The 1,756-nt window shown below is 54.8% G+C and overlaps 1 protein-coding gene across 1 annotated transcript; it reads right to left on the reverse strand.

The window, feature by feature from the left end:
- Positions 1-942: 942 nt before the first annotated feature.
- On the reverse strand, positions 943-1,251 carry DICSQDRAFT_176020 (uncharacterized protein; the record flags this gene model as incomplete). Its single annotated transcript, XM_007371832.1, has 2 exons — positions 943-981; positions 1,036-1,251. The coding sequence occupies 2 exons, from the start codon at positions 1,249-1,251 to the stop codon at positions 943-945; spliced, it is 255 nt and encodes an 84-aa protein (XP_007371894.1).
- Positions 1,252-1,756: the final 505 nt, after the last annotated feature.

The following is a 1,756-nucleotide window of genomic DNA, read 5'->3' on the forward strand; positions in this document are numbered from 1 at the left end:
TACCGACTTCAACTACCCCCTCGATGCAGAACCGACACGCAGTCATTCACGTTGACCGTCTCACACCCTGGACCGGGAACGACGTCAACGGCGTACTCCCACCCCCACCGGAACCAGTCGAAGTCGAAGGCGAACTCGAGTACGAAGTCGAAAAGATTGAAGACAGCCGCACCTACCGCAACCAGTTCCAGTATTTGGTGAAGTGGAAAGGATACGACGAAGGCCAGAACAGTTGGGAACCGGCGAAGGACCTCACTCACTGCCAAGAGTTGATCGACGAGTTTCACGAACGTAACCCCACCGCCCCACGTTGGATTGCAGCCTCTATCTTCCAATCCCTCCCCTGGCAACCCCTTGTCAACTTCACCACTGCCGCACCCTCTGACCTCGAATGGGCTTCCGGACGACGCCCCGGCCTAGGGTCCATCGGGGACCGACGGACCTTAGGAGGGGGGTAATGTCACGGACGTTGGACAGACACCCCTTTTTGCCGCCCATTCCCCTCCCTTTGACGCCCACCTTCCATTCGCGGACCATTTCCTTTTCGAGCCTATCCCAGTTTGGACACTTTAGATACGTTCCCACAGCCGCATGCTACGTTCCCGTGATCGCCATGCCCTTGCCGTTTCTTTCTCGCCCTTTGTTCTCTCTTTGTCATCTTCACTGCCTCGCTCTCGCGCTTTGTCTTTGGTTGCTAAGCAGCCCCTCGAGTATATAAGGACCCCCTTAGGCGCTCCCTAGTCCCCATCTCGACCTCTTGGTCATTGGGACTAGGTGAGTGACCATAGCGTTGTACTTCCCTTCGAGTGCTAATGTATAACTTGGTCATTGGGACTAGGACTAGTCTGTCGCTGGTTGCGTGAAGACTAGCTTTCGTCGGTCTCGTGCCTTCGTGCCGACCGCCGCTCTGCCCCGTCGAGTTTTCTGATACGTTTATCCCTCTTACCCTCTCTTCTCCCCTTTCGGCTCCTCGCCGCTCGCCTACGAGGTCGTCGCCGAACGACGACCCGAGTCTACGCGCCTAGTCGCCGCGACATTCATCATGATGATACCCTGGGCCCGTTGAACCTTAAGGTCATGCTCCTTAAGCTCTTCAGCTGTTGCAGTAGTAGCCGTAGTAGTGGGTGCCGAGTTGGTGACGGTCCAGGAACCAATCATGATCAGATAGCCCTTCATCTGCGCAGCCCAGTTGGGGTACTGGTTGATGTTGGAGAGAGAGGAGAGAGAGCTCGAGTCGACTTTGTCCGACATGACGAGGGAATGGAGTAGGAGATGACGATCGAAGAAGTCGTCTGGTTGCGATGGAGGTGGAGCGTGAAAGAAAGAATCAAAGTCTTGCTCGAGATAGTGAAGAGGGATGGATACCGGGACTGGCGTTGGAGGCTCTGAGTCTGGTAGTCCAAAGGCAGCAGCGCGGATAAACGGTTCGGTTGTCTAAGGATCGGAGCAGAGGGCGAAGGAGAAGTTAACAGGAAGATCTGATGGGTTAAGTGGTCCTAAAAGACGATTGGGACAGGTGTTTTCGTCGCAAGGGTACCACCAGTCTTCTTCGCTGTGATAGTCTTTTTCTTCCTCTAGGTTGTAGATGTGAGGTAGTCCTCGACAATCGAAAGGTGTTTCTTCTTCTTCAGAGGCAGGATGGTCAGGGCCAATTGCTTGCTCGACCTCCTCGTCCGAAGAGACAGGAGGTTCCGCTGCTGTTGTCGGATCCAAAACAGCCAGGAGACAGGGAAACGCGATGTAAGATGGAGAGCCA

Source organism: Dichomitus squalens, assembly GCF_000275845.1.
Source record: "Dichomitus squalens LYAD-421 SS1 unplaced genomic scaffold DICSQscaffold_345, whole genome shotgun sequence".
Classification (NCBI taxonomy): Eukaryota; Fungi; Basidiomycota; class Agaricomycetes; order Polyporales; family Polyporaceae; genus Dichomitus; species Dichomitus squalens.